General features: G+C 43.8%; 1 protein-coding gene across 1 annotated transcript in view; it reads left to right on the plus strand.

The window, feature by feature from the left end:
• The window catches only part of LOC104082328 (band 4.1-like protein 3), a gene marked incomplete at its 3' end in the record, with an annotated part of 41,772 nt that overhangs the window by 12,320 nt on the left and 9,910 nt on the right, over positions 1-19,542 (plus strand). The window contains exons 3-6 of the mRNA XM_009585422.1: positions 11,739-11,843; positions 14,121-14,163; positions 17,701-17,776; positions 19,210-19,428. Coding sequence (XP_009583717.1) covers positions 11,739-11,843; positions 14,121-14,163; positions 17,701-17,776; positions 19,210-19,428 — 443 coding nt within the window. The remainder of the gene's footprint in view (positions 1-11,738; positions 11,844-14,120; positions 14,164-17,700; positions 17,777-19,209; positions 19,429-19,542) is intronic.

Genomic DNA, 19,542 nt, shown 5'->3' on the forward strand with positions numbered 1-19,542 from the left:
AAATAAATGCCAGAAGTTTAAAATAACAACAACAACAAAAAAATTTGTACGTGTCCTCTCCACATCTGTTTTCTGCATTGAGTCCTCTTATCTCTTGCGTTCCGTTAATAGTTTCTGAAAATGATTTGGACAGTGAAATGATGGGTTTAGCAGACAAAAATCTTCATTTTGATACTTTGGAGGCGCCAGCCATTTTTCGTAATGGTGAAAACTATTGAGAGAGGTCGACCTACATTGACAAATATTTTCAGCTGCCCTGAAACTGCATTTTCTAGGGAATAAATGATTAGCTGAAAACTTCCTAGTGAAATGTTGCCTCCGGTTTCCTCCCCTTGGTGCACCAGTTGGACACGAGCCAGGCAACAGGAGCTTGTTCTCCATCTGGAGAAGTTTTTAAAAATTTTTTTGGTCACGCACACTCAAACCCAGGTACTGCAAGGCTCATTGCTGGTTAACCTGTTTGCAAGAGCCCAGGAGAGGATGATCTTTTACCCGCCTTTTACCCCAGACAGATAGAGGTCTGTTGGCGCCAGGGATCCTGTCCTTGTCCTTTTTGATGGCCTCACCAGGGTGAGACTGCGTCAATCCCTCCACGTTTGTCTTCTCCAGGCGCATCGCCCGGGGTGGTCCTCGCCCCAGAGAGCCTGCTGCTTCTTAGTGGGGTGCCTGGTGCAGCCAGCACCCAACCTCCGTACGCATTTTTAAGCGCTACTGGAATATGAATCACAAAAGGTGAATTTTCTCTTCCCCAAACGGATGCTCAGGTTTTAAAGCCTCCTGCTATTTCTGGACAACGTGGCCATTCCCCCACCTCCCCCATGCCCATCCTCCCAGAGGAGTTGCTGATTGTCTTGTCGCTGCCCAGTCAGTCATGCTTCTGCCAAGCCTCCCTGCATTTTGTCATGTTTCTTGACCTGTTTCCATGTTACTCAAGTGCCTGTTACCTGCTCCAGCTCCCCACAAAGCCGTTTGAATTCATCTCCGTTGCTAGTTGCTCCCATTTTATAGGTGCCGTCCCTGTGTTAACACAGAGTTGCTGTTTCCAGACCAAAACTAAGTAAATGTTCACTTTATTATTGTCCCCTAAAAACGTTAGCTGTCATATAAAATCCTAACATCTCATATGGGTGATTTTTTTTTCCAGCTGAGCCTCATGCACTGTTTGCTGGGCTGCTTTTATGTTTTCTTATCCCTGTCTGTTGGTACAGTGAACAAAATATCAGAGATGGGTCTGGGTGGTAAGGAATTACCTGCTTGAAAGCAAAGCTTTGATAGGCAGCGAGGTCTGTCTCTCATGGTTTATCTTGCTGTGGCAGAAATGGTTTTGATCTGAAGTGGATAAAACTTGGATGTAGCTTGAGAATAGGCTACGTTATTTTTCTTGACAACCCCAACATTGATGGTGTGATACTGTCTAAGGTAAAATCTAAAATCTAAAAATCTAAAAGCCTGATCGTCATGCTGCCTCTCCTGCCTCAAGAGCATCTTTCTGTGCTATGGTCTCTGTGTGATGTGTTTTGGTTTGTGGTGGTTTTTTTTTTTCACTCCAGCCTGGCAATGTAGGTCAGGGAGAGCTCTGTGGCTTTTAAATTCATATGGCAAGAATACTCTGTAAAGCAGACTATGTTGACAGCAGAGCTTTTTTCAGCTGAAAATAAACAAAATGTTTATGGTTGATTTTTGCTGATATATGCCAGTGACTATTTATGGTACAGGTAGCGGTTGGTTCCCCTTGCTGTGTCAGTGCAAGGCTTGTGCATAGTTAGCAGTTACACAGGAGAGACGAGTGGTTGCTGAGCTCATCCAAGTATAGGTAGAATAAGGAAAATATTTATATTTATAACCCCCACTGGAAAGCTTCAACTGCTGTATTGAATCCCAAGAGACCTGCTTGAGTTACTTCAGTGCCTTGCAGGAGGCGGTAAGGCAGTCGGGAGGCTTTAAGCCAATGGATCAGCTGCACATCTAGTTAAAATCCAAGCCCAAACAATCTGTGCTCCTAAGAAGGCTGAGCAAGGGGGGTACTTTCTATATTGAAAAGCCTCCAGAATCGTGGAATATGGTTTATTATTTTATGTCAGGATTTAACAAATGTGTGAGACTAATCAATGTGCTGAGAATTGAACTGCTGTTTGAGAAATACTATCCACTGTTTTTTTCCTTTATCGGAGAGTAGTGCTTGTAAGCTGTTACCAGATCTCAATTTTTATCGTGTGAATTCTGTTGATACACTTGGGATGTCCAAGCATTTGATAATCATCATGTTTGATGAGTATTTCTGTAGCCGTGGTACACATGCAGCTGCGGCTGTTATGCTTCCACGTATAAAGACGTGCTCCAGAGTATTTATTGTTTCTCAGGTGCCCCCTTTTGCTGCTTTGCATTGTCATGAACGAAGCGCCCACTTTATTCCGAAGCATGCAAACTGTGTAGCGCACACGTCAGTACGCTTAGAGTTCGTATGATGCCAGTGCTGGTGTGATCTCTGCTGCTGATGTAGAAGGCAAAAACCCTAATTTGGTTTGATGCCAGAATCAGGACTAAGTCACCAATCTTCTTACTGGGATTTAGCAGTCCCCTGGGTTTTTTTTAGATTAGTGCTGGCTTTTTAGGATTGCAAGCTCAAACGGCATTAAAGAAGGTTGCCCCTGATAAAAACTGTGTCATGTTATACAATGTCATTGACACTTGGTGCAGGTATGTAACTATAGCATAGACAACGTTACATATTTATCTGAATGCTTGTATTAAATACTTAGGGGATAAGTGTCAGAAAAGGTTATTTTCAGGAATAGTAATACATTTCAATGTGCTATATTACAATAAATATCAATAAGCTGATAAATTATAGTACTACCATGACGGGGGAAAAAAGAAAATGATCAGTCGTCACTGTAGGTCAAAATACCTTCTAGTCTACTGTAAGTTTTGTGATAAGCGAACGTGACGTTCGCTTATACATGCAGAGAAGTATGGGATAGAGTTCTAAATTGACAAGCAGAGATAGGCAAAATAATATTGCAGTTTTTATTTCAAAGTATTAGAATATGTTGGTCACCTACTGGGATGTATATGCAGGTTCACACATAAAAATGTTGGTAAAGAAATAGAATGTTTGGAAAGCTTGTATTGGCATGCAGCTTTCAGGAAAAACATCTCTTTATATGAAGTATATTCATATTGGGGGGAAAAAAAAGTCTTTTTAACACAGCTTTTATTCAGCCATATCTTTCTGAAATTGCCTATCTCTTAGTTCTTCCCACATCTGGCTAAATTGTTTATTCAGTAGGATGTATTTGGAACTTTGACCTGGGACTCTTCCAAATGCAGTTTACCAGTGAAGTTTCATTAGTAGCTATAATTAAGTACATAAAAGATTGAATGGTATTTCTTTTTGACAACCAAAAAATTAATGTGTTTTGCTTTGAAACTTTGATTTCATTGCATTTACTTTCTTTGCGACCTGAAAGGCTGGCAGAAAGGTCTTGTTCAGCACCTCCTACATGGTGCTGGCGAACTGCTTACAAACTGGTTTGAGCGTATTATGTCCATCCAAGGGATACATGTGTCCTCATAAATTTCTAATACTCTGCATATGCCAAAACCAAGATTTTTCCCTAAGAAACATAAAATAGTTGGAGTAAAAAGACTGGATGACTTCATTTCTTTTGTCTTTAAGCTTTTCTCTGCTTGTCTGGGTGGGAGAGGGGAGTAGGGTGTTTGTTGTTTGTTTTGTCACTTTGTATCTCTTACCACTGTCTTCGGTGTACAAGGTTGTACCGGTAACTTCAGCAAAGTTTTTGTTCAGTAGCAGAAGTGACTTTCTTTAAAATGTTTTGTATAATGCCTAGAACATCAATCTCAACGCACTGAACTTTCAGCTAAACGAAACGTTGATTTTTCTGGAACTGTCAGTGCCATTTTCAGCAAGCACAGCAGGGGATGTAAGGGCCTAAATTCCAGAGGTTAAGTCATGTTACGCTTTTAAAATCTCTCATCCTGCAAGTTATACATGTCGTCTGTAAGACGTACTTCAGTAAACCAGAGGAAAACTTGCTGATTTTCTGCCAGTTGATGCTCCAGGAAAGATTTTCCATCCTATTCTTCTTCCTCGATTCTCCCCAGTTAGCTTCCTGCTGGGGACTTCAGTTGAGAAACGATAGATTTGAAGAAATTTGGGGTTTCTTTTCTTCTCTGTCAGCCTTTCTCCTTTGTCTTCTTTTCCCCGTGGAGAAAAACTGTGGAGAAGTGTAAACAACACAAAAGCAAATCCTCTGATAATGCAAGATACAAATGTGTAGAAGTGAAATGAAGTTAAACTTCTTTGGAATGACTTCTTCCATTTATCTGCCTTGGGAAAAATAAACCTTCTGCTATTTTTTTCATCTTCTAATCAAGATTTGTTCAGAAAACACATTCTCCCTATTTGGAAATTTTCTGGCCTAAAATGATTAGCTTCTAGAGTTGTTCAGTTCGGCCCTTCGCATCTTGATCAGCTCAAACTCTTTTAGAAAAAATATAGGAAATGTCATAGCATGTAGATTTTTATTTCATTTGCAGATAAAAATGTGCTCCTTACCAGAATGACTGTGTGAGTTTAGAACCTCTGATTTACTCTTCATGGATGGAGAAGCACTATGATGTGGTCTCTTCAGCAGCTCCTCTGCATTTGGAACCACACTGAATGTTCACTTACTCATGAATTTGTATATGTTTGTATATGCACATATTATGTGCATTAAATTATGCACATATTTTTCTATGCATATTAAATTATGACATATTTGTGACGGTCAAATGCCTGCCCTCCCCCCCCGAGATGGGGTTCTCAGTACAAAAGTGGTCTCGGAAGCTTGCATACACTTGAACTTGCAAGTAATGACTATTTGCGCAAGTAATGTTTTTTTCTGGAATTAGGCATATTTTTGTGTAAGCTGGGTAATTCATGAGGAAAGACTGAGGAAGTGTGTTGTTAGGAGGCTGGAATTTCAGTGACTTGGAGACTCAGCTGGGGGAATTTGTGGGAAGAGAGTGTGCTCACTGCGGCGAGTACAAAGTATTCCTGACAACCAGCTAATCATTTACACTTGTTTGTGTTGCAAGAATAATTGCAGAAGCTGCAACATGGGGAGGGAGAAATCTCCCCATATGTATGCTAGTTATTTGTTGCCATGTATGTTTTAACTTTTCTGTGTGTTTTCCTTGCATTTGCGCAGAGGAGACCAACATGTGGCCTGTACAGTGTAGAAAACGAAGTGTTGATCAAGCTTGCAAAATGCAATTTAAATCAAAACAGTAAAATGAAATAAAATCAGTGATCTGGACACAATTGGAAATTTTTTCATCATGCATGTTGCAAATGAAAAAATTAGCTACTACTTCCCCACCAGAAAGAACAGGGGAGAAGGCAGAGGTTAGTACAGCCACATGCCAAAATACATTACCGCATGCAAGGCTAGAACCAGCCCACACATTTATACAGTGCATTGTTAAGATCCATTGGAAAGTGCAAATGCTAATTAGGAATGTGAACCAGATAACCTCAGCATCAGTTAAAGTCCAATTATTCCTACCGGGATTTCATGATACTAATCTGTTTGTCCTTCTTCCAGCAGTCGTGCCCAACTAGAATTATTACAGTAATTGTACAGAGTTTAACGCCAGGCTGGTGCTAGTGTGATGTTGTTCGCTGGCAGCTTGACAGCTTTTCCAAGGAAAGTGGCAACGTCGTGTTCGCATATGTATTTGCGCAGAAAGATATGTGTAAACTCTTTCTATTTAAAATCCAGGTCCACAGCTGCGATACTTGCTCGTCTTGCTGTGCTCCTTGACTGAGCAGAAAGTGAGGCAAAGTTTCAGTTCATTGGGGTGCCCGGACCTTGCTGTGCAGTGGAGATGATGGGTATTGGTGGCAAAAAAGAAATCCCTTTATGGCTGTTTGGCTGTGGGCCTCTATCTTCGGGTTTTCCCTCGTCTGTAAAACTCGGATCACTGAATGTGATCTCTTGTAATTGCTTTCAAACGGGAGGGGCGTACCTGTGTGCTGCAGACGGCTCCCTCCCCCAGCCCTTGCTCAGCGTTTTGCATCCACATGAGACTGCAGCATCGGATGCAAAAATAGAACTGCTCCAAAATGCGACACTACGGAGGTTGCAATAGCTTTCATTTCTAGGAAGCTGAGAGGGCTGTTTTCTGCTCTTCAGCTCCTGATCCTAGTTCCCTATCAGTGAGAGGAAGGTAATCTGCTCGTGAGTAAAAATAGAGTATGAGAGTAGACTAACACTCTACACTTTTATCAGGTATACAACGATTAACTCCTTAGCATCTGTGGAGGTGCACAGGGATCCCAGTATCACAGCCGTGCTGGTTGGAAAGGACTGGGGAGGCCGGCGGGGCCAGCCTCTGGTTTGAGCAGGGTGATGGCCGGCGCTGGGTCAGGCCGGCTGTGGCATTGCCTGGCCAGTGCCTTGAAACCCGCCAAGAACAGAGGCTCCTCAGCCCTGCTGAGATACCGGTCCCAGTGCGGCACTGCCCCTCCAGGGAGGAACTTGGCAGACAGAGGGTTGGATTCAGTCTGGAAGAAGCCCGAGTGGTGACAGATCTTCAGCACGGACGCCTCTCTGCTGGAATAAAGCTAGGAAAGATGGCCGGTCTGGTAGGTTGGAGGTTACCCAGCAAGCGAAGGTGTGTTGTTCAGGGTGAGGGTGCATCAGGAGAGGCTCAGGCTGCGTCACCGAGGCAGGTGCCAAAACGCCCCGCACACAAGTTGCAAATGGTTGTGTTTCAGGACCAGGAGAGGAGTGCCAAACCGGGAGCCACACCAGCTTGAAGGAGACGTTTCTGAGAGATGGAGTGTCCTGGCTTGGGGCAGCCAAGCCTACGCTTTTGCACAGAAGCAAAATTTGCCCCTTGGAGGCGGCAGTTCTAGATTCTGATAAATATTCCTCTGGCCCAACTAGCTTCCAGTTTGGAAGCTAGTTTGAAATCTTCCTTGTATTGCACTAAATAGCAAAGAGGGTTCCTGGGGTCTTACTAGTACCTGCATGACAAGGAAGTTGGTGTCACATCTTTGTATTATGTTGTGGGTTGCTCATTTCCCATGTAATTTTCCTCACTGCTTATCACAGTACAGTAACATATGGTTCTGGTAGCTTGATTGCTGCAGTTCGGGGTTTATTATTACCTGAGGGTCCTGATGGACAACAAGGTGAACAAGAGTCAACAGTGTGCCCTGGCAGCAAAGGCGGCCAGGGGCATCCTGGGCCACATTAGGCAGTGTCGCCAGCAGGTCAAGGCAGGTGATGCTTCCCCTCTACTCGGCACTGGTGAGACACTCCTGGAGTGCTGGGTCACGTTCCTGGGCCACATTAGGCAGTGTCGCCAGCAGGTCAAGGCAGGTGATGCTTCCCCTCTACTCGGCACTGGTGAGACACTCCTGGAGTGCTGGGTCATGTTCTGGGCTCCCCAGTACAAGAGAGACACGGACATACTGGAGAGAGTCCAACAAAGGGCCACAAAGATGGTGAAAGGGACTGAAACATGTCTGCTGTGAGGAAAGGCTGAGAGAGCTGGGGCTGCTCAGCCTGGAGAAGAGACGGCTCAGGGACCTTACCAAGGTGTATCAATATCTGATGGGAGGAGTAAAGAAGACAGAGCCAGACTGCTCAGCGGTACCCAGTGCCACGACAAGAGGCAATGGGCGCAAAGTGAAATACAGGAATTTCCATTTAAATGGAAGAAAAAAACATTTTACTGTGAGGGTGGTCAAATTCTGGCACAGGTTGCCCAAGCAGGCTGTGGAGTCCTTGGAGATAATTCAAAACCCAAGTGGACACAATCCTGAGCAACCTTCCCTAGGTAGCCCTGCGCGAGCAGAGGGGTTGGACTAGGCGATCTCCAGAGGTGCCCACCAGCCTCAGCCGATCTGTGATTCTGTGGTTATATTAATGCGCAATATGTATTTTGTGACTGAAGTGACAACGTATCTATAACAAAGGCTTGCGTTTTTTCACTTTAATAATGTTCGTTTATCATAAGTACATTACAGCTTATGAGCTTAATCATAATAAAGGACAACTTTCTCATTATTTTTCTGCATTAAGAAATACCAGGCATGATACCCAACAGTTCACCAATGAGAATAATTGACTTTATAATAATCCTGTTATCCATGCAGAGCTAAGATGGAAGTACTTAATTTTTGAGCTCCTCACTCTCAGTGATGTACAACGTGTTATCTTGGTCTGGTGGTCTTGTAAGGGATCGGGGGTGGGATGGAGGGGTATGGGCTGAAGAAGCCAACGTGGAGGCTTTTGAGCGTGGAGTGTTTCTGGAGAAGCCAGTTAGGGGACAGGAGAGCCTTTTGTGGCCTTCGGCCTCCTGAGGAGGGAGAAGCTCAGCTCCAAAACCGAGGAGAAGCTGGCGAGGAGAGAGGCCACTTCTCCTCTGCCTTGCGTGTGGGAATTGCTGGCGGGCGCAGGCTTGCCAAGTTCGCTGCTGCTGGCTCCTTTCACTGGGAGCTTGACCGGGAGGCTGTTTATTCCCATTCCAGCATCAAGCGAGAGCCCTGGCCTTTATAGAGCTGCAGGGAGGAGGCTGTGAAAACCGTGAAGTTTTTGCTCCTGGACTTCTGTGCTCATTTATACCATTCAGTCTATGTTTTGCATTCTTTCTGTTGTCTTGATTTCCCAAAGCTTAAACAAAGTGTCTCTTTTTCCACATCTGCACATTTCATTTCATCCCATTTATGCCTGAAAAATAGCTAAGAGTATTTCTGGGGGAGACTCTTGCCATATTTACATTTCAGAAAAACTTTTCATTTACAAGGCCAGTATTTTATAGCATGAAGTCTGATTTTTTTTTTTTTTTTTAATCCACATTTTTTGGACTGCTGAGAATTGGTTGGCATTTTTGGCATTAACTTCTGATCCACAGTAACCAGCAGACTGTCAGTCTTTCATCGCCTTAGACTTGTCACACCAAAATAGTGGAAAGCAAAGGTTTAGGGTGGGTTGAGGAGCTGTATGAATTTGTAACTTGACCTTTCTCTCCTCCTCCTCCCATTCTCTCCCTGCCAAAGCAATGGTACCCATGCCTTGTCTGGCATGCTTATTTGGGCACACAGTAAAATAAAAACAATTAACAAGAGCACAGGAGGTCTGTTCAGTTGCTTTAATTCTATACTCCTAACTAAACCTCTTAATTTCCCATCGATAAATGCAGTAGCCTCCCCTCACTGTGTTTTTGTGCAATGTTGTTTTAGAAAGAGAGTGTGCGTGCTAATGCTGGGTGGGGACGAAACAGCAGTGCTGCATATACGCAGGTACACGAGGGTTTGGGGGGCGTAAGTGGCGGCTACATTGCCAGGCAGCCCCCAGCCCCCAAATGACAGGATTCCCTCGGGTCAGCTCTGACCTGGGGAAGGGCTCAGGGGCAGCGAGGCTGCAACGTTGAGGCTCGTCTGTCTGGACACTGATGGGCATTTCTGTGGACAGTGAGAAGGAAAGTGGTCCTGGTAAGGCTTCCCCTCAACCACCACCAGTTCTCACCTGGTGTCTGGTGAAGAGGGGACCCTGACCGGGAAGGGCTGACAGTTACACGTGGTGTTTCTGACGTCCTCTCACAACACCGGCAGGGCTTTCCCGTATCCTGATGCAGAAAAAGTGGCCGAGTACGACTTGGGCATCTTCCCAGAGAAGGAGGAGGATGCATTTTGACATGGACAAAAAATGAGTCATGCAAATTATTCCAGGCTTGCCATACTTCTTCTCACTTGCCCGCAATGTGTAGCCGAACAAGAAATCCTGAGCGTTGGGGTTTTTTTGGTTGGTTGGTTTTTATTACAGCACAGCCCCACACAACTGTTTCCTGCAATTCCTTATTAAAACACCGTACCTTGCAGCTGCTGGCTACTATTTCTCAAAGCTGACATCTGTGTAGCTGCACGGATCAGCCACATAAAACAGCTCCTGTGTTGGCCTTGTGTGACCCTTATAATTAAGTGGACATTGAAGTGTCACAATTCAAATACACGTAAATGGTGCAGTGGTGCAGACATAGTGTTTCTCAAAGCAGGTATCCTCTAGAGCTCACCTGCTTATTTCTCTCCATTCAGTATAGCCACTTGGTTTGTTGTCAAGTAGAAAAGCAAGAAATTTTGCAAAGTACAGCATTGCTTGCTTATAGCAGAAATGTGACTATTTTGGCTTGAAGGCTCTGAGTTGGTTCCCCTCTGCACACCAGTAGTGAGATCTTTTTTATCCGCCTGATCCTCTCCATGGAGCATCAAGTATAAAACCACCAACCTCTTACTATCTATTTCCAAGTTTGGGGCATAAAGAATTAACTAAACATTTGTTTGAAATTTTAAAGGAGCGGGGGTGTATTTGTGCTGCCTACTACAGGGTGGAAAGCGTGTGACAAGCAGAACAAGGCCCCAGAGCTCTATGCTCAAATGATGCTGGAAGACACAGCGAACGAAGTTACAGCAATACGCTTGCAGTACACTTCTGTGCCTGGTTTTTTCTCATCTGGAGAACACTTGCTAGACTCTATCAGCCACACTCTTCAGTTTCCCCATCGATAAAAATGTAGAGGATATTTCCCTGCTTCCTTTCTAATATACCAGCAGAGCCCCAATAGAAATACCAAATTTAACTGAATCAGCTTACGCTGCACAACTCCCTCCATCATTTCTCGTAATGTTTTCACACGGTGTTAGGCAGCAACCCTCAATTCTTTGGTTTTTTTTCTTTTCTCTTGGCTTGCTTACCACTTCTAAAATAGTTTGGGGCCAGCGTTGGGCTCCACGGGTTTGTTGGCATAGCTATGTCAGCTTGGATTGTGAAATATCCCACCCCCCGGCCCAGGCTGCTGGGCGGGCAGCGGGGTCCGGGCGCGGCTCTTTCGGCGGAGACGCGTAAATTCGGAGGCGGCGTTCTCTCCTCCCTTGTGTCAGCCTCCTGCGTTTGAAGCAAGTAGCGTGTTTCCAGTCTGCTTCAAGTCACATGCGTGCTACAGATAAAGAAAACACGGCGCTGACATCAACTGAAATATTTATGTGTGCATGTGTTTGATATAAAGTGGGGAGATTTTTTTCCTTTAGCTGAGTTGCACTTAGGGAAGCAGGCAGTGATGAAACAGTGACCAAATAATTTTGAATTGTTTATCGTAATTAATGCGTATCAAAGTTGGCACACATAGCTTATGAAGAGGACATTTCTGTCTGCGTTTGGTTTTTTGGAGATTTTTTTTCTCAATGTCGTGTATAACGCTGAGAACTAGGAGTACCTGAATTTTTACCATCCAATACAAGAGATACTACGAAACTTCTGCTAAGGGCTCTGGCTGTTGACAGTGAGAGATCTTCTCATCTAACCTGTTAGCAGTAAAGAAGGTTAGTGGGACACTGGAAAAGTGCTTTTTCGCCCAGCTGCGTTCCCAGTGAGATAGTAGGCTCTTTCAGTGATTTCAGTAGATGGTGTATATCGTATTTCCCCATATATTAGACAAAAAAGGGTCCTGGAATCAGTGCGCATTGTTACCGAAGCAAGAAAGCAGATCTGCCCCATTCAGCAGATTCTTATGAAGCTCCAGATCAACAAGTTTGAAAGATGGATGAGTTTAAATAAATAATTTTGGGGTTATTGATTTGAGAATTAAACAGAAAAGGTGTTATTTTAATGCTTATATTACTTCATTTTGCAAACATGATCTTTTTTCCTGTTCATTTCCTACAGAAACGTTCCAGAGGTCAAGTGCTATTTGACAAAGTGTGTGAGCATCTGAACCTTTTGGAAAAAGACTACTTTGGGCTAACATACAGAGACACAGAAAACCAAAAGGTAACCCACAAAACGGTGGCTGGCCTTTGGCACGTGGACATCAGAGGTCCATAAGATACCCCCCAGACAGTTGCAAACAGTTCAGAAGTTGTTACCTTCCTCGCCAAGTTCCATAGACATAGCTTGAGCTATTGTTTTTTGTAACTCTGTACCTCTCGAGAGCATTCCCTGTGTTTCCCTGGCTTCCCTCTGTGTTGGCTATTTATGCCATGAAAGAAGTTAATCATATAGCTGGTTCTCTTTCTAGTATGATTTATTTCGTTACTGCCATAGATGAAAGTCAGATTTACATTCATAGATACACTACTAAACATATAATACTAAAATATAGCTTAATAATACTGTGGTTGGGATGCAAATAGGCAGGAGTTGATTGACTGCTCCTGCTAACTGCTAAGATAAAGTAAGGCTTGAAGTCTTGACTTGCTTTATCTGAGTGTTACTGTTGATTTGGCTAAAGACATAAGTCTTCAGAAGGAGTTGGCAGCAATAGTGAGTCACATTCTGCTTGTCTGCATCTCAACTTCAGTATTAAATAACCTGTGTATTAACAGCGTCCAGGATGATCTAGTGTGCGGGTGATATATATATATTGTTTTGGACATGTTATGATGAAAGAGAGAATATCAAAGGATAATTTAAAATACACTGTGTGTTTTTGGCATTTTAAGATAAATATTTTGAAAGAAACCAGTAACAAAACTTTTTAGCAATATGTGCTGTAGCCCAGCAGAGCTTACCAGGTGAAGGTATTTTGTGCTTTGCATGGCCTGAAAGATCTTCCTTGATGAAGCTGGAGCTATTACTGCTTCTTCAGCTGTTTATGTCTTGTGAGAACAACAGTTTTATTTTCTAGGCTTCCCTTTGTTTCAGATACATATGATAAAAAAGAAATCAGTCCTTTTTTCTCTTTTCCCCTTTCTTTACAAACTTCTAAATATAAGGATTTTGTTTCTGATTCAGAAAATCACTTAAGCAGACGCTTGGTCCACACCAGTGCAAGATAACACTTTAGCATATGCTTAGTTTTGGGTTGGGGTAAAAGTTAGGCAGATGTTTAAGTGCATTTCCAGATAGGTGTGCTTTCCTGTAATGGAAAGAGGAGAATGTTAACGTTAACAGGTGGTTTAGAAGTACTAAACATTTATAGATTGCCAGTGACTTTACAGAGCTAAACAGCTAAAAGAATACCACCTGCCACCACATTTACTGATCATTAACGTGCATTTTTTTAATATCAAAGTACTTAGCAATTCACCTCCATCCTCTGCCAGATAACTTCCAGCCAGACAATATACGTGCCCACATCACATGTCACCTTTGAAAATAGAAATCCTGATGCATCTTTAATTTCTTGGTGCATAGTGTGCTTTTGTGCTCAGCGATAGCTGGAGCTCTTCAGGCTCATGTTTTGCACCACGGACCGGGTTTGGACAGCTGCAAATTGGTTGTTTTTGTTGGGGGGAGATTGTTGTGTTCTGCTTGTTTGATATTTCTTTAATATTTTTCTTTCTCTGATACATTTGTTTATCTTTCTTTGGAGAAAGTGGAACTTTCCTAGGGGAAGCGAACTTTTTGTTCTGGGCTATGCGACAGATTTTAAATATTAGTTTGATTCTGTTAGAAGGCAAGGCAGCAGTGGCACTAAGAGACCCCAAGCTGCTCTGCGCCTCCTCCAGGGGAATTTCGTCTGCTCCTTGGCATCCACCGAGTAGTAACACATCGCCGTGATAATTCCCCACCTCCTCGGCGAGGGTTTTGTCTTGCGTAGTCACCGGGCTCTGCGCGGCGTGGATGGGGGCAGCCCCGGTGCTGCGGTTCTGCCTCCGGGGAGCCCCTCGTGCCCACGCCGGGTTGCAAACGGGGTAGTACCCTATGCCACGCTTGCTTATCGTTTTCAGCCCTTCCAGGATTAGAGGAAAAAAAACAACCGAGCAACCAACCAAACAAAACCTTCTTAACAAGCTTGTAGAAATTTAATTTTACCAGAAGATACTCTGGAAAAAGGTTTCTGTGGATTTATTTTACTAATTTCTATTTTTTTATTTTTTATTTCAAACCATTCAGCCCCTCAACAGCTGGGAAAGTTAATAAAAATCCTACTTCCACCCAGGGCCCCATCTTGAAAGTTAACGTTATCCCTGCCTACTGCTGCTCCAAGGAGAGAGGGGTGGCAGACCTTCACGTGTTCTAGCTTTGACTCATAGCGCTGTTTTAAAAATAACGTTTATTGTGTTTTCTAATTCAAATTGAAAAAAGGAAACATTTTCTTTGCAGAATTGGTTGGACCCTGCCAAGGAAATCAAGAAGCAGATCCGAAGTAAGTTTGCTGTCGTTTGTGTGCTTCTTTCAGCGGGTCTGGAAAACTTTCATTCTGGTGTACCTGGACCCCAAAATCTACACCAAAAAGTGTCTCCCTCCAAACTGCTATCTGTGTGCGCGAAGACGTTGGACCCCCGTGGCGCCGAGCGGGGATGCGAGAGGCAGAGGGGGCTCCCCGGCCGGCCAGCGGCGTGTCCTGGGCACCACACGCCCATCACGGCCCAGCCCCTCTGATCCTCTGGGCTTGTTCCCAAACCACTGGGGTAACTTGCCGCTCTTGGGTCACTGCCCATCCCACCGGGGTGCCCCCAGCACCAGGGGCTCGGCAGACCCTCTCCTCAGCCCCTCGCCTCGGCCCCGCTGCCCACAGGGTGAGGGGACAGGCAGAACGGGCCCGCGGCCCCCTTCTCCATGCCTTCCCCCAGGAGAGCACGCTCCCCCGGGGGCGACAAAGCCTATTTCACAGTCGTCTTTTGCATCCTGTCCCGAGTCTCTGGCAAAGGATTTACCTGCATCTGTTAGGTATTTTACCCCATGATGAGTGCAGGAGGGTACTGAGGCTCGTCGCACATGAACTTGCGTTGCTGAAAACCACTTGACATTTGCAGATGCAAAAACCTGAAGTTTGACATTAAGCAACGTAACTTTAGGGACTAGGCTATGTGTGTAAATTATTTCTTGGTGTTACTGATATTTATATCATATTCAGGAACGCTACTCCTGCCCCCTACTGAAATACTTCACTGATGCAAAGATAGCACTCTATCTAAAATATCTTTCCTTCCTGCATCTCAAAAGCTTGAACTTTGCTCCTAAAATGACCATTCAATTCACAGAGAACCAGTCAGTTTTCTGCTTCACATGAATATTTTAAAAAGCTCAGTTGTTAAATTCAGCCATCTGCTACATTAGAAATTAAAAAACATCTTGAAGGAAAACCTTGTCAAGACTGCCAGGCTCAAAATTTGACCTGCCTTCCCCCCCCACTTTTTAAAATCGATGAAATGTTTGTGTGTGTGACTTCTTTGGGCAGGAAAGCCTCAGTAGTTTTTTTCTTTGCATGTTTTGTGAATGATCTCTTCTAGCACTTGTGCTTTCACAAGCAAATACATCTGGTAGTTCACGTTTGTTGGGTCAGGCCCAGCAAATGAATCACTTCCCTCTCCAAGATCCAAAGGGTTAATTTACACTGGCTGAAAAACTTCCCTGCTTGCTATGCGCAACCACACCTTTCCACCAGTATTATTTTCATTAAAAGTAAGTGATCTGCAATAAAAAGTAATGAAAAATCTGCCTTTTTTTAATCTCTTGAGAAGATGGATCTGGAGAGGAAGGTGCTGTAGACCTCGATGAGTCAGGTTATGTTGACGGTCAATGCAAGTAAAGCAGCTCCGCTCCACACCGCTGATTTCAAATGCATTTAATATTGTGCCCAGGCCATGAGATAGGCAATGAAAGGTTGTGACAGCAAAAAATTAACGGGGGCAGAAGAGTCTCATCCTGGACTTGACGTGGGGGACAGTTGTATTTGCAGAAGATGACAGCAATAATTTGCTTGCTCTGTACAGTTCACTCCATAAGTTTGGATCAGGACAACAGTGGAAAAGTAGGACTGTTACCCATGACACTTTCCAAAACTCATACATGTAATCCTTCTAAATGCTGGTTGAGTTGTACAACACTCGGATATCTGTGATTCCGCTGCAGACCACAGGGATTTCATCCCAGTGGTTGAGAAATGAGGCTGTCATCATGTGTGCGGCCCCTGGTTCGCGCCCCATTAGTTGTAACCCGTGAACTTACACCATGTTGGGTTTTATTTAAACCCCTGTAAGTGAGGGGTGAAGGCCTCTTACTCCGGTATCTTAAACCATCCATCCTATATGATAAGCTATATCATAGGTTTGATTTATTTTGTGTATGCCAGAGGAATAGATTTTTGGGCCATGGCCCCTTCCCTCTGTCGTGGGGCCAGGTGTCACCCACAGGCTCCGCTCCCACCTCAGTGCCAGTCCACTCCCCGGCGGGACCGTGCCCCGTCCTTGCTGCCAGCCAAATCTTCCTTCCACCAGCTTTTATGGCCCAAGAGAGTGGAAAAGTTCCTAAAATCAGGGAGCCCAAAAGTCTCACCAAGAGCTGAAGTCCTGATGGTAAATGTCAAAAGTCTTCTCACACATTGAGCCTGTTTTCTCGGGTGCGTGAATGACCAAAGTGGATGGGGCTTTGCACGGGATGAAATTTCCTTGTTGTCTCTAAATAATCCCAAACACCCAGTTAGGACAACTGTAGGGTATTTCCAGGCCAGCAGTCCTTTCCAGCATATAAGCTATCTTACCAGAGAGTGCACCAGATACACCTTCAAACCCCATACTCTTTAGGAGGTGCCTAGGCACAAGGTGCCCCTGAACTGAAGATCATGGGAAAGCCCTGTCAGGTTTATAAGGAAGAGTCCTGTTTTTCACAGTTCACGAGCACTTCCTCATTACATGGCCAATACCGACTTTTCAAGAGAGATCTGTTTACTTCTAGCTAGATTTGTACTTTGACGTCAATGCGTTTCAGAAAGCAGAAGTGTCATTACTTTGGCTTTCGTTTCTTGACCACAGAAATACTGTAATTTGTGTGGTAGAAGTACATATAAGAGGTATATCCCACAATAGAGGCCTCAGTGAAAAGTCTTGTTACTGAAAAACCACTGTGTTGCTTGTAAGAACACTGTGGTTTGAGGGATTGTTACTGCTTTTTATTTGCATTCGAGACGTGCTAGTATAACCTGTCCCTTTTCTCAGAATAGCTTTTATATTTACATGCTGTGTTCAACTCTTTTTTTTAGTCTTGATATTCTTTCTTTACAACATTTAAAGCTAACGCTCCAAAAAAATTTCACAAACTGTGGTGATGCAAACCAGTATCCATCCCATGGGTCACCTAGACTTACTGAAATAACTGAATAAAAATTCCCCAGTGTTATGTACTGTTTTTCAGTCATGCTCTCTGTGTTTGTCCTTGCAGCTTTGTCTGCACAATAATTTATGTCTGCTGGAGACAGGAGCTATGTGCTGAGGCAGCACTGTGAGAGGATGCTGTGAGCTGGTTTGGGCAGCCAGAACTCAGCACATCACCCCGCTCCAGAGCCCATTCGTACTCTCACTTGCCGTGTTTCCAGCACCTCTGTGGTTTGGGTTACTGGTCTTTAAAGCTTGTATAGGCAGTGTTTTCAGATGGTTAATTCTAGTAAACATTGTTTTTGGACTGAGGTTTTTCTTAGAGTTAGTAATAAATTACTGCTCCCTTAGGGGCCTCACTTCAGTGGAAATCTTACTAAATAAGAAAAAAGCTGTAAAATCTGATCTAATACTGTAACTGTGAGAGGGATAAGTAGTATCTTCAGAACAATGTATGGGAAAAAGATACTATATCCTGTTCTTATGAAGTGCTTGGCTGGGGTATTTTTAAGTCTGCTGGTAATCAAACAGCATGAGCATCTCCATTTGCACTTACAGTGTACTTTCAGTCAATCTGTGTTCTTTTCCAGGTGGTGCTTGGCAGTTTGCATTTAATGTGAAATTCTATCCTCCAGACCCTGCCCAGCTATCTGAAGATATTACCAGGTGTTTAAAACATTAAATACCTTTCTAGAAGGGGCTTAAAAGCTGTTCGTAGTAGCACTTACACTCTAATTATCCAAGAAAAGGAATGTTTTGTATCCCCATTGGCTTCCTTTCTCTTATGAGCTTATGGAAAATACACAATGCTTTGGCAGAAAAGACACTGTGAACAGTGTCTACCCTCTGAGCTAAGACGACTTTTGTATAATTTAACCCTAAACCCCAGCTTTTCCAAGATACATATTCCTGAGAGTTGATTTTAATTTTCACAAAGATGCCCGATGCCCATTTTTGCCAGTGGTAACAAGTTGTTACTGTAAGTAAAATCATAACTATGAAAGAAAAGAAGTGGAATGAGAATAAGCACGCGTGTAAATTTTGTATGTCATTTGACAAGGTAAACAATTAATGTGCATGGTATAGGGAAGACGGTGGTAATGAATGGCTTCTCCCTGCTATCCAAGTCACTTAGTTCTGCAGTCTGCACCTCTGCTCTCTGGTTTTGTATTAGATTGCAACCATAACTGCAAAAAAACCCTCACCCGGTTTCCTGCTTGGTATAAGGCAGGGAAACTACTGAGCCGTGACAAGTTCTGTGCCATCAGCAAACCGTTCCCTAGCCTGTTACAACATTTTGCAACCTATGGATCTTTTTAACCTTTGTTGCTTTGTGGACTGCTTGTTGCTTTTAAGGTAGCGTGAAGCCTTTGGCTTAAATCGGAGGTCCCCTGTGCTAGGCATTGCGCAGAAAGAGAGTGTGCCAAGAGTTCACACTTCAACAGAGGCCTTCCAAAAGAAAGGATTGCTTTTTGACTCTTGTTGCCCTCAAATCTCCCCTGGGAACTCCGTGCCTTCACCACCAAGCCAACGCTCTTCACTTTTTTTCTGTTTTCTTCTGTCTGGTGATCCCTTGCACTGTTTATCACCATGGTTTTAACAGCTTTTACTGTTTAAATGTATTTTTGAGAAAGCTCAACAGTTTGCTAAAGAGACAACTTACGTTTTTTGAAAGGCTTGGAGTTCAGCTACCCTTTAATGAACAGTATTTGGTGTTTTCAATTATTTTTTCTCCTTAAAGAAAAGAATTATCAGGTAGCTATATATATTAGTGATTTATGATAGAAACCTGGTATGTTCAATGAGTAATTCTCCATCTAGGTCACTAAACAAAGTAATAACCTATTTTATTACGAGGTCTCCATGCTGCTTTATAAAGATGAATTAGGCATTGCTACTCATAAGTTAGGCAAGGTTGTTTTTTTTTTTTTTCCCCAAAAAATTATTATTATCCTTGTTAATGCCTGAAAAACTTTGGGCTTGGGAGTTATCTGCAAATCAGTAGAGGAACCGAGGCCTCGTGCCGGTGCTTGGGCGGTGCTCCTTTGGGGGCAGCGGTGGAGGAGCACTTTCTGAGCCGTCTTGGTGCTCCATTGCAGGTACTACCTCTGCTTGCAGCTGAGAGATGACATCGTGTCGGGTCGGCTGCCCTGCTCATTCGTCACCCTGGCCCTGCTGGGCTCCTACACTGTGCAGTCGGAGCTCGGCGACTACGACCCGGACGAGTACGGCAGCGACTATGTCAGCGAATTTCGCTTCGCGCCGAATCACACTAAAGAGCTGGAGGATAAAGTGATCGAGCTGCACAAGAGCCACAGGTAAGCGGAGGGCATCGGTGTGGGCTCTAGCCTGCCTTCGGGTACCGTCCTGGTGCGTCAGGAAATGTTAAAACCTGCTGCAGTATACCTAATAAGAATATTTTTCGGACAAGA

Source organism: Fulmarus glacialis, unplaced genomic scaffold (genome assembly GCF_000690835.1).
Source record: "Fulmarus glacialis isolate BGI_N327 unplaced genomic scaffold, ASM69083v1 scaffold6109, whole genome shotgun sequence".
In the NCBI taxonomy this organism is placed as follows: domain Eukaryota; kingdom Metazoa; phylum Chordata; class Aves; order Procellariiformes; family Procellariidae; genus Fulmarus; species Fulmarus glacialis.